General features: G+C 40.4%; 1 protein-coding gene across 1 annotated transcript in view; it reads right to left on the bottom strand.

Moving 5' to 3' along the window:
* Window positions 1–18477, bottom strand: part of LOC131687545 (uncharacterized) — a 32642-nt gene extending 14165 nt beyond the window's left edge. Inside the window, exon 1 of the mRNA XM_058971636.1 lies at window positions 17761–18477. Within this exon, the coding sequence (XP_058827619.1) occupies window positions 17761–18477 (717 nt within the window). The remainder of the gene's footprint in view (window positions 1–17760) is intronic.
* Window positions 18478–20058: the final 1581 nt, after the last annotated feature.

Raw genomic sequence — 20058 nt, forward strand, 5'->3', positions numbered from 1 at the left:
TACTTTTAACAATAGATCTTAAGGAACATCTCAAAAAGTAAATAGGAATATATTTTGACCGCAATAAGCCACTTTCTGCTTGTAATCGTCACTCTTTTTTTCGACACATTAGCTTGGAATATAATATTTTGCTTCTACTGTGCAGACAAAGCAACACATGGATTGATTTACTTGCTGGTGGCGGTGGAGCAGTTTTTGGCTTTTGTTGTAAGCAAAATGAGAAGGTAGCAGATGCAGCTCAAAATTCTCGTTTAAAATTATCAAATCAAAAAGATTTTCTATTTACATAAGTAAACTGTGAGAATATGTGGGACGTGACAACAATATTAACACAGAACACAGTAATCAGACGCAAATAACACAACTGTGAGTACAGTAGGCAATTGAGCACTGCTGCTGTCGCATGAGCTGAACTGATTTGATTTCTTTATTTCGCACATTATAATTGGGTTCTTATAGACATCACACGCATCTTTGGTGAGTCCCAAAATCACCGTTCTATCTCAACACAATGCATTTTTAGAGGGAAAATACTAGTACGTGCTATAACAATGCAAAAATATAAAAATTAACCATTTTATTCAACAGTTAGTTAAGGTCAGTCTACCTTCTCATCTCGCCCAGAGTAGAACCTAAAAATCGTTCCGCTATAGATACACGGTAAAAACGACTGCATACGAATTGTGTTGATATTGATTTGGAAATGTCCTGTAAGATCAGCTACTCGGGAAGCGAAACAATTACTAAACGTGTAGATTGTCTGACATAAAATACTCCAACATTACGACCTGCAATTCCGCTACTAAAATAATCAATCGTATGTCATCACTTCTAAATGAGCATGAAAATGACTCTCTTTTGGCTGACATCAACAAAGCGTCAAACAACGCTTCGAAAAGGCCTTTACTTATATAGAGTCCAAAATTGACATCATGGAATCACATATAGAAGAAATACGAAATAGCAAATCACCATGTAGCATCGCAGCGTAAGACTTTTTAGGCGGATGAAGACCTTGCCAACCGAAACCTTCATTGAAAGAAAACAAATATCGGAATTCCATGCTAGTCTCGTTGAAGAGCTAGACGCCTTACCGCAACAACCACAATCAGTGGCGGAAATCGACTCTGAAATTACATCTGGCTGGCGCTTCATTGGAACCAAAAAAATATGGAAACGCTTCTTAAAGGCCAGACTTTGCGAACCAAAAATAATGAACATTGTACGCCTATACCTGTCATATATGAAGGACCAACACCCATATATTTGCGTGGGAGGAATGACGCCGACCAGTATCAAAATGACGCTCGCGTCCGAAGGACTACCGACCGCTCCTGACCATCTCCGGCGCATATTCATCGAAGTCTATCAGGAATATGGGCTGAATTCAGACGAAGCAGCAACAGACAATGACTCCTATGGAAAAATTTTGTCAAGCGAAAGAACTCGCCGCCTTCAACAACTCCGCGAAGCTACGCATAAATTTAGAATGTCGATTTTCGCAAGTAACGACGCCTGCTATAGAGGAAGAAAACATAAATGTAAGTAATTTATATATTCCCAAAACTTCTTCGCATCCCCAAAAGACTTCTATTGAAATTTAGTCTATTGCTGAAATTTTAATCGAATGAAAAACCCAGCGAAAATTAAAGAAATCCATCAAAAAATAATTTCTTCCTCTTTTAATATAATTCTTGGAACGGAAAATAGCTGGGATGAAAGCGTAAGAAGCGAAGAAATTTTTGGAAATCAATTTAATGTATTTCGGCATGACCAATAGAAACCACGAAACACATAGAATTTGAACATATATGGGCAAAAGCAGTAATATCAGGAGAAGTACACATACTCGCCTCTGTGTATTTTCCACCTAAAAATTATTCGAGCTGTTTTGTAAAACTGTAAAATCTGTCATGTCAAACATGAAACCTGAAGTAAAACTGCATATTAAGAGCGACTTTAATCAACCTAACATTAACTTCATCGTAGACATTGAAACGAATATATGTTACTCCCAGTCGTAGGCGAAAATGAAACACTTCACTTATTTGACAAAATATCAGAATTTTGCTTGTACCAAATGAACCATGTAAAAAATAAACAAAATTCATATTTAGGCCTCTTATTCACTTCTGTGTTAATACATCTTTAACTCCATTATGGAAAAAAAGTATTTCATACAACAATCGAATGTTCAAATTTCTTTCATCAAAACTCTTCCCCGGACGACGAGTATGAGGAAGTGCCAGAATACCATAAAACCGACTTTGAAGAAGTTAAACTTAGACTATGTAGAATAAATTGGCAAACTGTATTGAGTATAGAGGAGGTGTCGACGAATAAGTGACTAAATTTTATATAAGTGTAACGAATTTAAACAGTATGTGAAAGCGCGTATTGTGAAACCTAGAACAATATAGAACACCATGCGCCTCCTCCAAGGAGGACTTCAATGGAGACGCTTGGTTGTTTGTTTCGCGTTGTTGTTTTCGCGAATAATTAACTAACTATTCGCCACCAAACCAAAAAAAATGTCACATTCGTGACCACCAAACGATTTCCTGTCGATCTAAATAGATTTTGTAGTAAGAAAATGATGTTTCGTTTTTATTCCGGCCAACTTCACGTTAATTTTTAAATATTTTTTTTAACTACCCACTGACCACCAAACGTTAAAAATCGACTACCAATCACGACCAATCGATTAAAATTTAATTCAATTTATTTTGCAATTATATAACCTTTCTATATGAGAATGACAAAAATCGATTTTGTTTAAAAATGCAGACCTTGTTTGTTACGTTTTAACGACATTCAATTAGCTAAAGATTACTGGGTAGGGAAAGTTATGAAACTTAGAGCCATAGTACTCAATTAAGAGCAAGGTTGTCACGGTAAAGATAGATACGTCTACCTTTATCAGGACACATGTTAGTGAACTTGGGTGATTCGTAGTTATTTTGCCTAAGCTCGACCCTCATTAACAGAAAGCAAAAATTAAGCTCTTACGATAATAAGCCTGTTCTAATGACCCTGCCACTTCTAGTTTTCCGATCTGTTTACTTCACATCCTTGCTCTCACTTGAGTACTATGGCTCTAAGTTTCATAACTTTCCCTACCCAGTAATCTCTAGCTAATTGAATGTCGTTGAAACGTAAAAAAGAAAATGTGACAAACATAGTCGAAATAAAAAAAAGGAAAAAAGACCTTGTTTGTAGTACTAGAATGAACCAGAAATAATTCGCGATATCTCAGCAAACCAGCAATCGTATTTCATATTGCTTAAAATAAATTACAAATAATAAGCTTGAGCTTGTGCGATCACCCCTGGCTGCTTCTCTGTTATCGATCTGGACTAGCTGAAGTTGCACAGAGAATCAGTAGATAATTATGTTTGGGAGTAGCGAAAACATCTTTCAAAGTGCAACTCCTGGTTATCCTAACATTTGCGGTATTGATCAATACCGGTACCGGCCAGGCCCGAACGTAGATCGCAGAAGGAAAGGGAAGGAATGGTTAGTCCGATACTTGCTTTTGCTAGAGGCCGTATATACTACTGCGCACTCCCCAAGTATCACGGGAGGAGGATACTTTGTTAGTAAGGATAGAAGTTGGATTCTAGTTCTTCTACACCGACACCAGAGAGGTGACTCCACTATCTGGACTAGATATCGATCCATCAACTCATGGACCGGGGACCAACGGCTTTACTTACCTTCCGAAGGAAGACGTGACCACATATTTTTTCACCTCAGAAAAATGTCAACGACTGCGGCTGGAATTGAACCCAGGACAACTGGAATGAGTGGCGGTCACTCTTACCACTCAACCACCGGCGCCGTAAAAAAATAAATTACAAATAATGACAGACTAAATCAAAATTACAAATAGTGCAAGCAAAAATTATATTCTGTTGTACAAAGTTCACATAAAATGCAAATCTATGATCGAAATACAATGTTTACTTAAAGTTATTTATGAGTCCACTCCAACTTAAAACAAAATTATAAATCCAGCATATTTTTGACAGTTTGTAAACATTGTATATTAATCAATTTGAAATTGGATTAAACTGCAAAACTGTTCGTAAAAATGATCATCTCTTTATAATACTTCACAAAATGTCTTATTCGCAGAGTTGGATGTTTACGCAATAAACAATGTACGCATTACTTATTGAGAAAAAATGGCTTGTGAAAAGCAACAGCATTTACGCGAGCCCAAGTGTTATCTTCTCTAGAGATGCAACGATAGACTCCCGATCAGCCACAAATGTTTGATTATTGCTTATTTTTTTTCTAATATCCACACCATTATTTTTAGCCATGACAGAGCTAATATAAAGTAAATTTTCAACAACCAGATGTTTCGGTGCTAATGAGTGCAGAGTGCTAAAAAATAAATCGAACTAACTTTCCCTTATTATCCCATCAGCAGCCATACGTACATACTATTTCACTGAATACACCATGTTCAGAAACTCTAGCAAAATCGTCTTCGAACATCAGCCACTTCCAGAGGGTAATAAAATTGAATTAAAAATAAAATCACGATAATTAAATTTCACAATCAATCAGTGGTGGCATTTATACAAAAAAAAATAGAATCACTGTAATTTTTTTGGGGGAATTGATGGAAAAAATTGAGTTTGATTCTTATTTGACATATAGACGACCGTTTAGCAATTACATTTGTGTCATGAGAAATCGTTTCGTCACAGACTTTATGAAACATTCTCATGTTTTTTTTTCAATTTGTTTATTTGATAAGGCACGTATGCGTTAGCTTAAAGGTGCCATTTTTTCATTGTTTTACATTTTGAATTTCTTAAAACTAGGGGGTTACACATTTCAATATTATTTTGTTTTATATAATGAAACTAAAAAAAAAACTTTACAGCTAACTTATACATATAAAAGAGGGTATAATATAATATTCGTAAGATTTGGGGGACGGGTCATTTTGTGTGTTCTTTTTATAGTAATTCACTTTATGATTTTTAGAAGGGAGATTGTAGGAGAAACTAATTATTAACTAAGCGGAACATTTTACAAGCTTATTAACTAGAAATAACTAGAGAGAGTGGTTCAAGATTAGGGGAAATAATAAGGGCTATTTTAAAGTAGTGGTACTGTTGTGCATTTCTTAACGAGATTAAATATTGATCAACTAAAACTAGAAGATAGGGGGGCACATAAGTTTTGGGAAGATATTCAAGGGGAGAAGGGGGTGAAGTCATACATCTGTGTATCAGAGACATGGGAGGGAGGGTGGACAAGGCTGAACGAGGGGGGATATAAACTTTCAGTTTCCGGCATCAGGAATTAACGGCCAGGATTACAGATTCGAACGGATTGATCAACTAAAACTAGAAGATAGGGGGGCACATAAGTTTTAGGAAAATATTCAAGGGGAGAAGGTGGTGAAGTCATACATCTGTGTATCAGAGACATGGGAGAGAGGGTGGACAAGGCTGAACGGGGGGGGGGGGATATAAACTTTCAGTTTCCTGCATCAGGAATTAACGGCCAGGATTACAGATTCGAACGGATTGATCAACTAAAACTAGAAGATAGGGGGGCACATAAGTTTTAGGAAAATATTCAAGGGGAGAAGGTGGTGAAGTCATACATCTGTGTATCAGAGACATGGGAGAGAGGGTGGACAAGGCTGAACGGGGGGGGGATATAAACTTTCAGTTTCCGGCATCAGGAATTAACGGCCAGGATTACAGATTCGAATGGATTGATCAACTAAAACTAGAAGATAGGGGGGCACATAAGTTTTGGGAAAATATTCAAGGGGAGAAGGTGGTGAAGTCATACATCTGTGTATCAGAGACATGGTAGAGAGGGTGGACAAGGCTGAACGGGGGGGGGGATATAAACTTTCAGTTTCCGGCATCAGGAATCAACGGCCAGGATTACAGATTCGAACGGATGCATCAAGTATTGGGACGCCGGGCGGTTTTTCTCGAGCCGGCAGGGGTTCCTCCAGACGATTTCGTAGTACGGCTCAGATACGGATCGGAAACACACCGCGTTGCGCGTGTGATGTTGTACTGTAGATCTCGTGTTGTTGGTTCATTCGACAGATGTTTTGTCTCGTCTTGGAGTCGTATCAAACCATCGTTGGGGTACGGTAGGCGGAAGAAGGCACTTCTGGGAATGATAAGAGAAAAGATAGGGGCATTTAAATTTGGATATTGATGGTTTTGAGGTACGTGTATATAAGGGATATGTAGAGAATATCGCGGCTTGCTAGTACATCTCGGACCGGGACATTAGGTGATCTTCCTCGGGCCCGACGGGAATCGAATAGTTGAGATCTGGCAGAACAGTACTCGGCGCATGCCCAGACAACTTGTTCGATTTCGTGATAACCATTGCCACAAGCGCAGATACCGCTATCCACGAGCCCAATACGCAGGAGATGTGCGTCCAGCGTGTAGTGATTGGACATGAGCCGAGACATCACGCGAATGAAATCCCGACCCACATTCATCCCCCTGAACCAAGGTTTCGTCGATACCTTAGGGATTATCGAATGTAGCCACCTTCCCAGTTCACCATTGCTCCATGAAGTTTGCCAACTTTCGAGGGTTCTGTGATGAGTAATACTGAAAAATTCACTGAAGCTAATTGGTCTTTCATATATGTCACCGTGTAAAGCGCCCGCCTTAGCTAAAGAGTCCGCTTCTTCATTACCTGGAATGGAGCAATGCGAGGGAACCCAAACTAAGGTAATCTTGTACGATCTTACAGGCAAAGCACGCAGGCGCTCCCAGATTTTCCCCAGAAAATATGGAATGTGCGTTCTAGGTTTAATTGAACGGAGAGCCTCGATTGAGCTGAGGCTATCCGAGACAATAAAGTAATGATCGGTGGGCAAATTATCAATGATCCCAAGGGTATACTGAATAGCAGCAAGTTCTGCGACGTAAACTGAAGCAGGATCATTGAGTTTGAATGAGGCGGTGAGGTTTTGATTGAATATACCGAAGCCAGTGGAGCCGTCGAGGCTTGATCCGTCGGTGTAAAACATCTTGTTGCAGTCGACTTCTCGAAATTTACTATGAAAGATGCTTGGGATCACTTGCGGACGTATGTGATCTGGGATTCCACGAATCTCGTCTTTCATGGATGTGTCGAAGAATACAGTTGAATCATGAAAGAGATTAACACGGTTGGGATAGTATGAAGAAGGATTGATATTTTGTGCCATGTAATCGAAGTACAAGGACATAAATCGGGTTTGAGAATTGAGCTCGACAAGCCTTTCGAAATTTGCAATTACTAACGGGTTCAAGATATCGCAGCGGATGAGCAATCGATATGAGAGTTCCCAAAATCGATTTTTCAGCGGAAGGACGCCCGCCAGCACTTCTAAACTCATCGTATGTGTCGAGTGCATGCAACCCAAAGCAATACGCAAACAACAATATTGGATTCGCTCTAGTTTGAAGAAATATATGTTCGCAGCGGAGCGGAAACAAAAACTCCCGTACTCCATCACCGACAATATTGTTGTTTGGTACAGCCTGATCAGGTCTCCTGGGTGGGCACCCCACCATGTTCCGGTTATTGTACGGAGAAAGTTGATCCTTTGCTGGCACTTCTGTTTCAGATACCTAATGTGACAACCCCAGGTTCCTTTAGAGTCGAACCAGACCCCGAGATATTTGAAAGTTGAAACCTGAGCAATAGTTTGACCCATTAATTGAAGCTGTAGTTGCGCTGGTTCACGCTTCCTTGAAAATACAACTAGCTCAGTTTTCTCCGTGGAGAACTCGATACCCATCTGGAGGGCCCAAGCAGACAAATTGTCCAAGGTATCTTGCAATGGTCCTTGCAGATCGACGGCTTTGGGACCTGTAATAGAGATCACACCGTCATCTGCAAGCTGCCTTAGCGTGCAGGAATTGACAAGACATTCGTCAATGTCATTCACGTAAAAGTTATAGAGAAGGGGGCTTAGACATGAGCCCTGGGGAAGACCCATGTAGCTAATTCGTGATGTCGATAAATCACCATGCGAAAAATGCATATGTTTTTCAGACAGCAAGTTTAGCAAAAAGTTGTTTAGAGTCGGTGAAAGACCATGCTGGTGCAGCTTCTCAGAAAGAATTGTGATAGAAACTGAATCAAAAGCCCCCTTTATATCTAGGAAAACTGATGCCATCTGCTCTTTGCTAGCATAAGCCATTTGAATTTCTGTTGAGAGCAACGCAAGACAATCGTTCGTCCCTTTGCCTTTGCGGAAACCAAATTGTGTATCTGACAGTAAGCCATTTGCTTCAACCCAATTTTCGAGGCGAAACAAGATCATTTTCTCGAACAACTTTCGGATACAGGACAGCATCGCAATCGGTCGATACGAGTTGTGGTCGGAGGCTGGTTTTCCTGGTTTTTGAATGGCGATGACCTTCACTTGCCTTCAGTCATGAGGGACAATATTACCCTCAAGAAACTTATTAAATAAATTCAACAAGCGTCTCTTGGCAGAGTCTGGCAGATTCTTTAACAAGTTAAATTTGATTCTGTCTGGCCCTGGGGCTTTATTGTTACACGATAAGAGAGCAAGTGAGAACTTCACCATCGAAAACGGTGTTTCGTTCGCGTTATTGTGAGGGGACGCGGCGCGGTAGATCTTCTGTGCCGGGGCGGAATCCGGACAAACCTTCTTGGCAAAATCGAATATCCAAAGGTTTGAATATTCCACGCTCTCATTGGTACTGTTTCGGTTTCGTAAGCGCCGGGCCGTACTCCAAAGAGTGCTCATCGATGTTTCTCTCGTTAGTCCGTCGACGAACCGGCGCCAGTAGCTACGTTTTTTGGCTTTTATCAAACTCTTCATGCGCGTTTCCGCCATCGCGTACTGTCGGTAGCTAGCTGGCAGCCCGTCGTCCCGGAAGGTCTTATACGCAGCGGCCTTCTCCGCGTACACGTCTGAGCACTTTTTGTCCCACCATGGATTGGGAGGACGCCCGCGTGAGTTCGCGTCTGGTACGCGTTTAGTCTGAGCTTGAATCGCGGTATCGAGAATCAAGCCAGCCAGGAACCCGTACTCTCCCTCCGGAGGAAGCTCTTGTGTCGATTCTACTTTTTCGGATATCGCGGACGCGTAGCTCTTCCAATCAATATTTCGTGTGAGGTCATACGAAACATTGATTGTATTCGGTGGCCCTGAACCGTTAGCAATATTAATTACGATTGGCAGATGGTCGCTGCCGTGGGGATCAGAGACTACCTTCCACATGCAATCTAACCGCAGCGATGTCGAGCAGAGGGACAGATCTAAGGCGCTTGGTCGCGCTGGAGGGGCAGGAATCCGTGTCATTTCACCCGTATTCAAAATACTCATATTGAAGTTGTCGCAAAGCTCATGGAGTAGGGTAGATCGATTATCGTCATGAAGGCAACCCCATGCCGTACCGTGGGAGTTGAAGTCACCTAAAACTAGCCTCGGTGCGGGGAGGAGTTCCGCAATATCGCAAAGCCGTCGGTGGCTAACTGAGGCTCTAGGGGGGATGTAGGTGGAAGCAATGCAAAAGTCTTTGCCTTTAATTCTGGTTTGGCAAGCGACAACTTCAATGCCTGGTGTCGAGGGGAGGTCGATCCGATTGAAAGAATAGCACTTTTTGATCCCCAAAAGTACTCCTCCGTAAGAGTCTTCTCGATCCAAGCGAATAATATTAAAATCGTGAAAGTGTAGGGTTATTTCTGAAGTGAGCCATGTCTCGCATAGGGCAAATGCATCGCATTTCAAATTATTTAGTAAGATTTTAAACGAATCGATTTTCGGGATAATGCTTCTGCAATTCCACTGTAGAACAGTGATTAAATCCTTGACCTCGTTCGATGAATTAGCCATCGAAGGATACAATCGCTGAAAGGAGGGGCCATTTCGCAGTGAACTGCATCAAGAATGTTTTTACTGCGGGGAGAAAGCTTATCAAGATACTTTTAAGGGGGTCAGAAATGTTCAACGCTGTAAGAATACGGTCCACAATGTCAGAGAAATTTATTAAGCCAGCACTGTTTTCTTTCTCTGGCTGAGATATGGGAACACTTGGGGTTTTTGATGTTCCTGGAAGTGCTGGGAACTCCTTTTCTGAGCTCAGGTTACTGAGACCGGGAGCGACTTGCTTCGGTTTTACAACAGTACTTCCTTGAGTAGTTATTTTAGGGGGACCATGAAGAGACACCTTCTGGCCTTTACGACGAAGCTTGGAAGAGGAAATGTTCTTCCTTTTTCTACTACTTCTAGGCACAGCAGAAGATGTTCCCTCCTGGGGTTCATCACAGTCGCCTTCGTCAGTAGACAAGTTGGTAAAGATGTTCGTAGAGACAGGTGGCGTAGCTATCTTAAGCATTTCTGCAAAAGATCGCTTAGAGCGTCCCTGAAGGGAACGCTTAAGATTTTCCTCGCGCTGTTTGTACGCGGGACATGAAGGGAGATCATGTGGGTTTCCCCCACAGTAGAGACACTTTTCGACATCTCTACCACAGGAATCATCCGCATGATTCCCACCGCATTTCCCACAGCGGACTTTATTGCTACAATGGGAGGCTGTGTGTCCCAATTGTTTGCAATTAGTACAGTTCATGACCCGCGGCACAAAGAGGCGAACAGGTAGACGAACCTTGTCAAAGAGGAGGTAATTGGGCAGGGCAGAGCCGGCGAAGGTCACCCGATAAGAGTCTGAGTTGATGTATATTTTCTTACCGTCAGCTGCGACTGATGCTGAATGCAAACGTTTGCATTCCAGTATCTTCACTGGCTCAAGCATGGGGTCTTTGAAACAGCCAGTCCCATATTTTAGCAGGTCCTCGCAATTCAGACTCGAATCGGAAACGACCCCACTGACTTCAACCCTGCTAGCTGGAATATACACCCTGTACTCCCTCGTAAAGGGCTCGTAGCCAGCAATATCATTTGCCTGAGTTGAACTGTTAACAACCACCCGAAGCTTATCAGGGCGAATTTTCGATATTTCTGTCACGGCCGAATACCGGTCTGTCAGAACGCGAGAAATCTGCAACAGATTCAAACACTTTTTTGCTTTGGTCCGAAAGAAGATCACAAATGGCCCGGTGGCCGAGCTCGGATATACCTTGAGCCGGGGAGCCGATTTTATTTCGACGTCCATCTCACCTTGAGACGAACCGCTGTCAGGGGAAGTCATTTTTGCACGGGCCTATTGCCCAGTGCACGTTATTAAGACAACCAAGAAGGGGAAACGAAAACTAATACTTAGCTTGTGTAGGTAACGGTATCCAGACGGCTTACTAGAAGAACACTGCTTCACCGGCTAACGGTACAGAAACAGAAACACAAAAGAAGGGAAAAAATACTGAAACCTCAACTAGGCGTAGAGTGTGCAAATAACCATGAACGCGGATTAACACTATTTGTCGCTATAGAGTGTACGGACCGATGACAAAAGACTTCTATCTCGACTGAGTGCTCGATAACGAATGAATAAGCGCATTTTGAACATTCTCATGTTATTACGCAGTTCCTATGCAACATTAAATTCGAAACTGTAAGTGCGTTATTTATTCCCAGACCTTGTAACACAATAACTTTGCATCATAACATCCAATTATTCATATGCATTATAGGGTCCCGGACATACTGACTCAGTATCGTATCGGACTTGCAACAAGAACGATTTCGGATCTTTTGACGCATTCTTACTTTCGGATATTATAATACATGCTTGTGCGTCATAATGTCCCGTACGTTGCGACGCACTCCATTCGGACGTTATGACCGCGGATGAAATGACACGACTCAGTCCTTTCCCTCGCATAGACAGTCAATTTACGGAACGCATAATTGGCACATATTCTGTGATATTGGGATGGGACGAATATACAAACAACGCCGGTATATATGCTTTTGAATATAAAGAAAATTTAGCATTACAAACAGTTTGTGAAAGCACGTGTTGTAAAACTTTGAAAATACGAAACACCATGCGCTTCCACCGATAAGGATTTCAATGGAGATGCTTGGTTGTTAGTTTCGCTTTGTTGTTTTTGCGAATAACTAACTAACTATTCACCACCAAACCAAAAAAATTGCATATTCGTGACCACCAAACGATTTCATATCGATCTGAATAGATTTGGTAGTGAAATAATGATGTTTCATTTTATTCCGGCCAACTTCACGTTAATTTTTTAATATTTTTTATTAATTAACCGCTGACTACTAAACGTTAAAAACAGACTACCAATCACCACCAAACATTCAGCAATCGATTAAAATTTAGTTCAATAAATTATGCAATTGCATAGCCTTTCTATATGAGAATAGCAAAAATCGATTGTATCGGAAAATGCTTACCATTTTTTTGGTACTAGAATGGGCCAGTTAATAATTATTGTTAAAAGATGGGTGGGTAATGTTAGAGACATAACCGGAGTGAAGTAGAATACACTTTAGACCGGTAAATTCTGCTCTGGAATAAGCAATTTCTATGCGATTTTGTCGACTTTAGCACATTCATAGTTTATTTGGAGTATTTTTGGAATTATCAAGTTGACAATTTGCAACATTCTTTGAAAATATTGTTGAACTTTTATGAATGAAGGCACGCAAACGAACGTTTGACCGTTGTCCTACTACCAGCATCAGAGAAGTAGCAGATCAGCATTTTTCGCTACATGGCCTGTACCAAACAAACCGCTCGTAAGTCCACCGGAGGAAAGGCTCCCCGCAAGCAATTGGCAACAACCCCCTGGCAACCCTATACCATCATATGGAGTTTGACAGCGACCGACATATATGGGGCGTTATAGCTATAAAGCCCCAAACAAAGAATTATGTTCGGCACTATGCTCGATATTCAAGCATTCCACACGACGTTTTGCATCTTGTGGGATGATTTAATAATTTAATTTAATCGACATTTTGTAACTAAATACAGCTTCTAATCATTCGGTTCAAAATCAATGTTTTGCCTTTCATGGCAGTGATGCTGGCTGTACAGAGACGTCGTCCTTGACAGGGGGCTGGTTGGCAACAAAGGCCGTGTAAAAGTGCCCCAGTCACGGTTGGCGTTAAGAGCCTCATCGCTACCGAACAGAAACAGTCGCCCTGCGAAAAATTCACAGCTATCAGAAATCGAGCGGGCCTAAATTGTGACCCAAAATAAACCACAAACCAACAAGTTGTTTTCAGAACCAGCCAATTATAAAGTATTATTAATATAAATGAAATTTTCCATTGCCTTACAACCTCCATCTCCCTTTCCTCCCGGCTTGAATAACTATCAATCTTGATGATGCTGTGCGGCAGGGGCACTAGTTTTTATTATGGTGGAAAATTTAGGTTTGCTCGTTTTTCCCAAAAGTTTTTTAGCTGTGCTGTTTTCAAAGAAGTTGTAGTTGAATTCAAAATAAAATAGTTTATTTCTATTGTCAGAGATGGACCTTCCAACGAAAACTAGTCTGGCTCGCTTGGAATCGAATTGTATGGACCAACCACTGCTTTCACAAAATCTGTTATTTTCAGTAATTGAACATTCTACATTTTTGTAAATTGAATCATTACACTAACCTGTCTACAAATCACACAAATAACTTTTTTATTTTGTGCCATTCTACTTGAAAGCGACGATATTGTTCACAAGTGGCTCACTTACCATCCAACGCTCTTGGCAAGCCACTTTCTGATGCTTGTAATAAAATTTCAATTCGATTCTTTGTCGATAAATTGATGGCCCTGAAAAGGGCCTTTTCTTTGGGCAGTGTTCGAAATTTACTTGGTGCTGGTGTATATGGTAACAGTTTTGGTGCCATCGAAGACGGCGTGCTTGGCCAACTCTTCTGACAGCAGCAAACGGACTGCGGTTTGAATTTTGCGGGAGATGCTGCAAACGAACTGATCGTGAACATTTTTTTTGTCGTGACTAACGACTTACCTTTCAATATAGGGGCCCCTATTCAAAATTTCGGAAGAAAAATGATGTAAGATTTTGAACGCTTATATCTTTTGTTGTACTGAATGGATTTAATCAATTTCTTCGGCATTTTGTCGAAAATATTTGTACCAATGTTGTATTAAATTTTGGAATATGTAGGATATTCATTATCAACGGAAAAATAGTGTTTTGAAAAATCTTTCGAAAACGTCTCGGAAAAGTGAAAATTTTCAGCCCATCCCGCACAGAGCCGTCAAAATGGTGCAGCAAATGAACAATAAAATAATGAAAAGTTTATATAAAGGTCCACTACATGTTTGTTCCTATGATTATTCGTATTGGGTTGCTTGACGAGAGCAGTTGGTGGGGGAAAGCCGGGATATTAATTTTGGTTAAGCCATTAGAAGTCGGACGGAAAGGAAAGGCTCATGCACGCCACGAGAACGAGCGAGAAAGCGATAGTAGTGCATATTAGCGAAAGCGTTACGTACATTTTGAACGTTAATAACTTTTCTTCTACTAAACGGATTGCCAATCTTGTTTCATAAATCGGAAGGAAAACGTTCAACGCTTGCTACCGATACGTTGTTTGCTATATAAAATTTGTTTAAATAGTTCAAAAACTACTTTAAATGAGAATCAACATTAATGATAAAACCTATAAATAGGGGTGTCGCAGTTTTTCTCAAAACCAGACGTGTGTAAGACGCAGTGCATAACAGACGTGCGTGGTCGTGAGAAGCTGCATCGGACGACCAATCAAATCAGCTACCATCGGAGAGAAGCAGAAAAACGTTGGTGGAGGTGGTGGCGGTGAGAAGGCCAAAAAGCCAAAGGCTAAGAAACGCAGTCACTGAAAAAGCGGTAGTAACTGCCACTAAAAATGCCACCAAAACATCGAAGACTGCAAAGCGTACTCATTCGGTGTGAGCTGCGAAAGGGGAAAAATCGTATGGATGTACGCAGTAAAAACAATCGTCGGCAAGGTTTGAATTGTTTTAAAAGATTCCCGTCTTGTATCAACATAGTTATCCACAAACCGTCCTTATTAGGACGAATGCAAAATGGAAAAAGAATTTAATTAGAAAGTTTCTTTTATTAACTAGTATTAAGTTTGCGCTTGGTAATTCTGTACTTTTACCAGTGAATCATAAGAAAATGTTTTTCCAATCTACAAACCCGAAGGTTTTTGCAAATCCTTCCAAGAAAATCAGTGAATGTGGCAACTAAGCGAAAGCTACACCAAAACGAATGATGAAAATATTTTCATTTATCGAACAAAAGGACGTCCTTCCATCTGCATTGTAAAGTCAATAAAAAGGAACACCATGATGAAAACCGTGCTCATTCGGTGTGAGCTGCGAAAGGGGAAAGATCGTACGGATGTACGCAGTAAAAACAATCGTCGGCAAGGTTTGAATTGTTTTAAAAGATTCCCGTCTTGAATCAACATAGTTATCCACAAACCGTCCTTATTAGGACAAAGGCAAAATGGAAAAAGAATTTAATTAGAAAGTTTCTTTTATTAACTAGTATTAAGTTTGCGCTTGGTAATTCTGTACTTTTACCAGTGAATCATAAGAAAATGTTTTTCCAATCTACAAACCCGAAGGTTTTTGCAAATCCTTCCAAGAAAATCAGTGAATGTGGCAACTCTGCCACTAAGCGAAAGCTACACCAAAACGAATGATGAAAATATTTTCATTTATCGAACAAAAGGACGTCCTTCCATCTGCATTGTAAAGTCAATAAATAGGAACAGCTTGATGAAAAGTGTGCTCATTCGGCGTGAGCTGCGAAAGGGGAAAGATCGTATGGATGTACGCAGTAAAAACAATCGTCTGCAAGGTTTGAATTGTTTTAAAAGATTCCCGTCTTGTATCAACATAGTTATCCACAAACCGTCCTTATTAGGACGAAGGCAAAATGGAAAAAGAATTTAATTAGAAAGTTTCTTTTATTAACTAGTATTAAGTTTGCACTTGGTAATTCTGTACTTTTACCAGTGAATCATAAGAAAATGTTTTTCCAATCTACAAACCCGAAGGTTTTTGCAAATCCTTCCAAGAAAATCAGTGAATGTGGCAACTCTGCCACTAAGCGAAAGCTACACCAAAACGAATGATGAAAATATTTTCATTTATCGAACAAAAGGACATCCTTCCATCTGCATTGTAAAGTCAATAAATAGGAACAGCTTGATGAAAAGTGTGCTCATTCGGCGTGAGCTGCGAAAGGGGAAAGATCGTATGGATGTACGCAGTAAAAACAATCGTCTGCAAGGTTTGAATTGTTTTAAAAGATTCCCGTCTTGTATCAACATAGTTATCCACAAACCGTCCTTATTAGGACAAAGGCAAAATGGAAAAAGATGGGTTGGTAATGTATATGACATAACAGGGGTGTCGTGACCACACTTCGAAGTTATTTCAAATCTTGCAAAGCATAAATTGACATAATTTCAATGATTGTTCCTTTATGAATGAAATGACAAATTTTCAGGTCAACGCGGCAATAACTTTGCAATTTATAGAACAATTTTATATTTTTAGTTATCATATATTAACTGTCATCTCTTCCAAACAACTTAACCCTCTGCTGCCAACCACGTGGTTTTGCAGGGTTAAGGAGAATCATTGTAAAATGTCCAATACATGATTTTATGTTGTTACCTCCACTAAAACCACTTCAGAACACTCCCACCTGTCATACATGTACATTGTCTGCATGTTGAAATCATTATATGAAATTATTGACCTGTATTCAACGCGGAGAACTCGGTAATAAAATTGTTTTGCTGAATATACTAACGAACGGGATCTCCAGGAAAATTTCGCTGAGCCCGGTGAATCGAACTTAATGCGCAAAATTTAGCCATTTGAAGGAGATACAAGCAGAATTTTAAGAATATGAGCATCGCGGTTATGTCCCGGACATTACCCGCCCCTAGTTTTTCGCTAAGCGTGTTCATTTCTGTACGGAAAAGATTCCGATGGTTGTTTCGAGAGATTTTAACATTGATAGTTCAAAGCAAGAAAATATGAAATTTGTTCATTTCATGAATGAATGTCTCAACGAGCTTAGAATCCAGCGCATCCCCGATCAACGCAGACGCCAACAACAAAGGTTCTTTTCAGAACCACCATAATTATTATAAAGAATAACTTGAAACATTCCCACATATTTCATTGAGTATCATTCGATTTGAATTACAAGTCAAACGAGTAGTCACGACACTCCGGTTATGTCCTAGACATTACCCACCCATCTTTTTTTTTACATTAAATATTTTATTGTTTCTTTTGTATTTTACATTTCTGTTATAATTTACATTTTAAGTGACGCAATTTTTATAAAAATTTTCATCTTTGTTTTGTGTAGCAATAATATTCAGTTTTTCGCATAGCCAAGTTGTTCCTTTGTAACAGTAGTTGTTTACTGATAACCTTAACCTAATCCTTAACCTAAACTAACCTATAAGATTTTGTATCAGAAGGTGCTCTGAGTTGATGCAGCTATTTCTGAACTTTGCACAAGAGTCGACTATTTTTTCTTCGATGGTTTTTTCATCAGCAGATCTATGCACTTCAGTTGTCCTTGTGTCCCATGGCAAATCAAGGATCATCTTCAAGCATTTGTTTTGGACAACCTGTAATTTCAGCTTGTGGGTTTTAGCGCAGGTGGCCCAGATGGGCATGCCATAGTGCATGACCGGTGCAATTATTTGCTTATATATAGCAAGTTTGTTTTTCCGATTCATTTTGGATCGTTTGTTCATAAGAGGGTATAATTTTTTTATTAGGAGATTGCATTTGTTTCTCACTTTTTCAATGTGTTTACTGAATAACAGCTTTGGATCAATGGTCAGTCCCAAGTAGACAGCCTCTTCTAACCACTCCACGGTAGAGCCATTGATTACTATTTTGCAATCGACTGGTGGTTTTAGCCTTGGAGACAAGCTATATGGGAGAAGCATAGCTTGCGTTTTGGAGTAGTTTAGCTTTATCTTCCACGTGGTCATGTAGGTACAGATGCTATTGATACAGTCTTGCAGCTTTTTGGTAACATGGCGGGTTACTCTCCCTTTGCAGAGGACGGCCGTGTCGTCCGCAAAGAGTGATAGGAAGCAACCGTCAGGCAGTTCGGGAATGTCGGCGGTATATATACTGTAAAGCACGGGACCAAGCAAGCTGCCCTGCGGAACACCTGCTGGGATTTGGAAGTTATCCGAGAGAGCACCATTCAATGCAACCCGGAATGAGCGATTTGATAGGTTGTTCTGAATGATTTTGATTAAATATACCGGAAAGTTGTATCTGTACAGTTTGTAAATCAGGCCATCATGCCAGACATTGTCGAAGGCCTTCTCAATGTCTAGCAGGGCCATTGCGGTTGATTTTGCCACGGCCTTGTTCCTGCGCACTATCTGCATGACTCTGTACAGCTGATGCGTCGTCGAATGACCAACTCGGAAGCCGAACTGAACAGGAGGGATTATTCTATTGTTGTTCACGTGCTCAAGGACTCTGTCTAGTATCATTTTTTCAAAAAGCTTGCTAATCGACGACAATAAGCTGATTGGACGGTAACTAGTAGGACTTGTAGGATCTTTACCCGATTTCGGCAGTGGGATGACCTTTGCCAATTTCCAGCTTGACGGAAAGTACAGTAGATCAAGACATCTGATCGTGAACAACAGCATGCTGAGTTTTTATACCTGACTACAGCACAATGTAAGCTCGTCCTTTTTTGTGTTGTCCTCAATATGTGTTCTTCGTAGCTCCACCTCTTTGTTGGTCGACCACATATTTTTGATAAAGAACAAAATTGAAATTGTGTTTCCAATACGGAGGTTATCGAACACTCAGGATAAAAAGAGTAATGTAATACGGCACTTTGGTAAAATGTTTGAGAATTGAAACCGTTTTTGAATGCGCCTAGTAAACACGAAACTGTAAACAAACAAACAAATGATAACTTTTTATTTTGTGTCATTCTACGTGAAAACTACGATATTGTTCACAAGTAGCTCACTTGCCATCGAACGCTCTTGGCAAGCTACTTTCGGATGCTTGTAATAACAAAATTTCAATTCGATTCTTTGTTGATAAATGGCCCGTACCAAACATACCGCTCGTAAGTCCACCGGAGGAAAGCCTCCCCGCAAGCAGTAAGCAACGAAGGCCGCGTAAAAGTGCCCCAGTCACGGTTGGCGTTAGGAAGCCTCATCACTACTGAACAGAAACTGTCGCCCTGCGAGAAATTCACAGCTATCAGCAATCGAGCAGGCCTAAATTGTGACCCAATATAAACCACAAACCAACAAGTTCTTTTCAGGACCAGCCAATTATATTCCAGTAAGATATAAATGAAATTTTCGTTTTCCATTGCCTTACAACCTCTTTCCTCCCGGCTTGAATTACTATCAATCTTGATGATGCTGTGCGGCGGGGGCACAGGCAGTTTCCATTATAGTGGAAAATTTAGGCTTGCGCGTTTTTCCCAAAAGTTTTTTAGCTGTGCTGTTTTCAAGAAGTTGTAGTTGAATTCAAAATAAAATAGTTTACTTCTATTGTCAGAGGTGGACCTTCCAACGAAAACTAGTCTGGCTCGCTTGGAATCGAATTGTACGGACCAACCACTGCTTTCACAAAATCCGTTATTTCAGTAATTGTACATTCTACAGAATTAGTCACAACTATTTCCAATCAGCGCAAAAATCGAAGGTTTTCATTCAATACAACAGCAGATTTTCACGTTTGAAAAAACAGGCAGCATTCTGGCCGAAAATTTTGAAACGGAGCACCTATAGAAACGTTAGAAAACGTTCGAATTTTGTAAATTGAATCATTACACTAAAATGTCTATAAATCACAAATAACTTTTGATTTTGTGCCATTCTCGTGAAAGCGACGGTATTGTTCACAAGTGGCTCACTTACCATCCAACGCTCTTGACAAGCTGATGCTTGTAATAACAAAACTTCAATTTCATTCTTTGTCGATAAATTGATGGCCCTGAAAAGGGCCTTTTCTTTGGGCAGTGTTCAAAATTTACTTGGTGCTGGTGTATATGGTAACAGTTTTGGTGCCATCGAAGACGGCGTGCTTGGCCAACTCTT

The sequence above is a fragment of the Topomyia yanbarensis genome, chromosome 3, assembly GCF_030247195.1.
Source record: "Topomyia yanbarensis strain Yona2022 chromosome 3, ASM3024719v1, whole genome shotgun sequence".
Taxonomy (NCBI): domain Eukaryota; kingdom Metazoa; phylum Arthropoda; class Insecta; order Diptera; family Culicidae; genus Topomyia; species Topomyia yanbarensis.